The 3846-nt window shown below is 50.3% G+C and overlaps 1 protein-coding gene across 1 annotated transcript; it reads right to left on the bottom strand.

The window, feature by feature from the left end:
* Positions 1-592: 592 nt before the first annotated feature.
* On the bottom strand, positions 593-2603 carry LOC125521359 (G-type lectin S-receptor-like serine/threonine-protein kinase LECRK1). The gene is made up of 2 exons (XM_048686423.1): positions 1689-2603; positions 593-794 (listed from the first exon to the last, which is right to left on the bottom strand). Exons 1-2 carry the CDS (start codon positions 2566-2568, stop codon positions 715-717), a joined length of 960 nt encoding a protein of 319 aa, XP_048542380.1. The 5' UTR covers positions 2569-2603; the 3' UTR covers positions 593-714.
* Between the last annotated feature and the right edge of the window lie 1243 nt (positions 2604-3846).

Below are 3846 nucleotides of genomic sequence, written 5' to 3'. Positions count from 1 at the left end.
TGTCGGGCTTGATGTCACAGTGGATGATAGGTGCGCTGCAGCCGTCGTGGAGGTACTCGAGCCCCCGGGCGATGGCGAGGGCGGCCTCAACACACCAGCTCCACGGGGGCCGCCTCTCTTGGTCGACGAAGAGGACGCTACGAAGCGACCCTCCCGGCATGAACTCAAAGACCAACATCCGGTGTCTGCCTTCTTTGCAGTAGCCGATCATACGGACCAGGTTCCGGTGGTGGATCTGCCCGATGGACTGCACCTCGTTCGTGAACTCCTGCTCGCTGTACTCGTTGGAGTCGATGAGCTTCTTCACCGCGATGAGATGCGGCTGCGGCGATCTTATTGTCCCTTTGTAGACCTCCCCGAAGCTCCCTTTGCCCAGCAGGTTGTCGAAGCCATTGGTGGCTTGGTAGAGCTCCTTCCAGCTGAATACTCTCACACCAGAGTTCAACGGCCGCCGGCTATCACTGTTCCTGACGAGGTAATGTTGTGCCACGAGGCCGCCGATGGTGACAAACAGGAGACAGGACATGCAAATGGTGACGATCTTGTAGCGACGTAGTATCTTTCTCCTCGCTGACGGGTCCAACTCCGGCGTGCAGCCAATATTGGCGTGTTGCGCGTCGATGTAGGTGTACCCAGTGGGGCACAGGCAGCTGAGCCTCTCTATCGTCTGCACGCAGTAAGACCCCGGGCCGCACAAGCCTTGCTTCGAGGATGTTACCCTGTTGCAGCCTCCGTCACCGGGGAGTGCTCCCGACACTGTCCAAGGCGTGCCCCCGCTACCGTATCTAGGGCGGGTGTGTTAGAAAATTAGGCAAGTTCATGATTAATTCCAGTAAATAATTCATGACTAGAAGAGATACTAGCATGCAAAAATCTAGCAAACTAAAAGAACAGCAAGACATGCATAACAGCAGCAAATACGTAACAGTAGCTGTAGAAACAGACATGAACAGAGGATGTTGGACGTACTGATCGTTAGCTATTAAGGGTGCGGCAGTGTTGATGACGATGTTGGCGACGATCTGCTGCTGGCGGCGATGAATACGACGATGAGTAGCACCGCCCGACTTGGACGGAAGACGACCCGTGATGACGAATTTGAGCAGTCGCGCACAGCGCTTCCCAAAAACCTAATTCGTCCTCTCCCGATGCAGGATCGCAAAGACGAACGGTTTCGGAGACCTGCTCTCCCACGCGCCGATGCACGCCGGCGTTTGGGATGGAGTAGACTACGATGGCGGCGCAAGTTGTGAGATGGAGCAAAACCCTAGGTGTTTTTCGGTGTATCTCTGGCCGCAGCCGATAGGACCAGAGGCGGTATTATGTCGCGACCACAATCCCAAACCGACTCTGTTTCTAATTCGTATACTTACCGGACAAGAAATCAAAAACTTGTCTGCCAAGACATAAAAATAAAACGGCAAAAGGACGGATTTCGGCGGACCATTCACGTACGCCTTGCCTCGCCTCGCCACGGCACGGCACGGCGAGCAAGCAAGCGCGTGTGGTTTTCCCTTTCTCTTCTCACACATCACTTAGAGTGGTAGAGAGAACCCACTATATAAAGAGATCCAACTCTTCTTCAACTTCCAAGGTGGGACTAAACTTAGCACCACCACTTGTCATTTTACACATGGGCTTTGAGATTTCAGAAATTGCTATGGGCCTAGCCCATTAATTCTAACAGGGTGTAGGGGTGCGGACGATGCCGTCAGGGTCCATCCTCGCCAACTGCAAGTAGTTGCCGCCGTTGGAACCTTTCGGCAAAATCAAACCGTGAACGCTGCCATCTCGAAGCGTGTAGTTGAGGAAGCCCTGGTTGTCGAAGGTGACGGTCGTGTTGCCATTGGGGCCGTAGGTGCGCGTAGCCCAGTAGGCGTTGGTCGTTCTGTAGTCAGCGGTGAAGAGGTCGATGTAGAGGACAACGTTGCCGTCAGGCTGGACTGCCAGGCTGAACCGTCCCGTTGCGAACTCCGCGTCCGTGCGCTTGGAGACCAGGAGTCCCCCGGGCGAGTAACTCGAGGACAAGGGCTGCCCTGGGAGCAGCGTGTCCGTCGGGTTCCGGAAGCTCTCCCAGAGCACGATGTCGCCGTCGCCGAGGAACTGGACGTTGCCGGAGTCGCTCAGCGCGAGGACGGACCCGCGCTGCATGCTGGGAGTCAGGGCGCTCCACAGCTCTTGGTCGCCGCGGTCTGTGACCTTGAGGCGGCCGTCGCCCGTGATGTTGAGGACGGACGTCGCGGTGGCGACGACTGCGGTGCCCATGGCCGTCTTTTTCAGGAACCACAAAACGGACTGCGGCTGCGGCTGGGAGGAGTTGGCGTCGTCCGCAAAGCGGAACCATGTGGCGAGGAGGAACTTGGTCGGGTCGGAGTCGAGGGCGCGGAAGCCAAAGGCGAAGCCGCCGGACGGGCTGGTGATATACCGGGGCGGCGTTAAGGCGTCTCCCGCGGTCAGGTTATTGGTTTGCGCCATGGCCACTGGCAGCAGACGGGCTTGTTGCACCAGCACGGCAACCAAGGTGGCGAGGCGGAGGAGACCAAAGCGAAAGCGGGGCAGCGCTGCCATGATCGCCTCTCGGCTTCGTGCTATCGTGCAGAGGAAGCAGCGTGTGCCTCCTTGATTTATAAGCTGCATGATGAGCATGGTCGTATGATAGTCGTGGGCGGGAAAATTCTTATTCAGCGCGCGTGCATAAACGGTTCAATGGATATGGCACACAGGGTCGTAGGATAGAGACCGGCTACCAGTCAGTTTGACTAAAATACGAAATTTGGGTCACTCGACTGATCCATATTTTGTTTCAGTCACCACTAACGTGAACATCATTAACGTGACCAGCGTCATGCATGCATGAAACAAGGCCCCTAATAAAATAGCTGATGTATATATCCATGTTTGGTTCACTAAGTAAGATTCTTGTTGTGAAAAATAAGACTCACATGTCATGCACATAAAAAATATGGCTAACAGTTTAAGCACCTAAGCTAAGGAATGTTTGGCCAAAACAGCTGGTGTGGCAAACTATTAGACCAGCTAACGGTTTTAACTACCATGCTTTCAATTACTATGAGTTGTAAACCCGATAACCAAAAGAAGAAAAAGTGGTCATCTGAAATTCTAATAATTGTGGTAGTGTCCCCATATATAATATATGAATAAAAACAAAAAAATTAGAGTTTTCTAAGGAAGAATAAATTAGTGTCCCTTGTATTACTCTTAAAAAGGAAAATATAAAAAAATATAATAAGGACAAAATTTTGCACGTAATTTGCACGGAAATTGTGTTTTATAACAAAATGCAAGAATACATATTTAATAGTGAAAGTTCCGCAAAAAGGGAGTTTTGTAAGTAGGATTGGATTAGGGGCATCAATTTACCATTAATAAGGAGTAAAAAAATCAAATGTTGACAAAATTTACCCACAATTTACACGTAAACAGAGATTTTTTAGAATATCCAAAAATAAGCATAATGGTGGAAGTTTATCCATAAAAAGGAGTTTTGTAAGAAGGGATGAATCAGTTTCATTGATATTACCTTTAAAAAAAAGCAAAGCAAAAAAAACTCTACATAAAATAACAGGTAATGTATAAGAAGCATCAAGCCCAGTAGAAAAATCGACTTATCTTAGACAGGAGCAAGTCAAAATTCCACTTCTGAGAAAAAAGAGGAGAAACTTTTTTGCTCTATGTTACTGGATCACTAAAAGGGACACATCAGCGATCCTGCGCTCCGCGTCTTCCCTTTTTGATTTTTCTGCCTTGTCATCCTCCGCCACTCATTTTTCTTGTCCCCATGCATACTTTTCCCCTTACCTGTACACTTGATTTCTTCTTCTTTTT

Source organism: Triticum urartu, chromosome 7, assembly GCF_003073215.2.
Source record: "Triticum urartu cultivar G1812 chromosome 7, Tu2.1, whole genome shotgun sequence".
NCBI lineage: Eukaryota > Viridiplantae > Streptophyta > Magnoliopsida > Poales > Poaceae > Triticum > Triticum urartu.
Note: the sequence above shows the minus strand (reverse complement) of the source record. Positions and strands in the feature narration are given on the sequence as shown.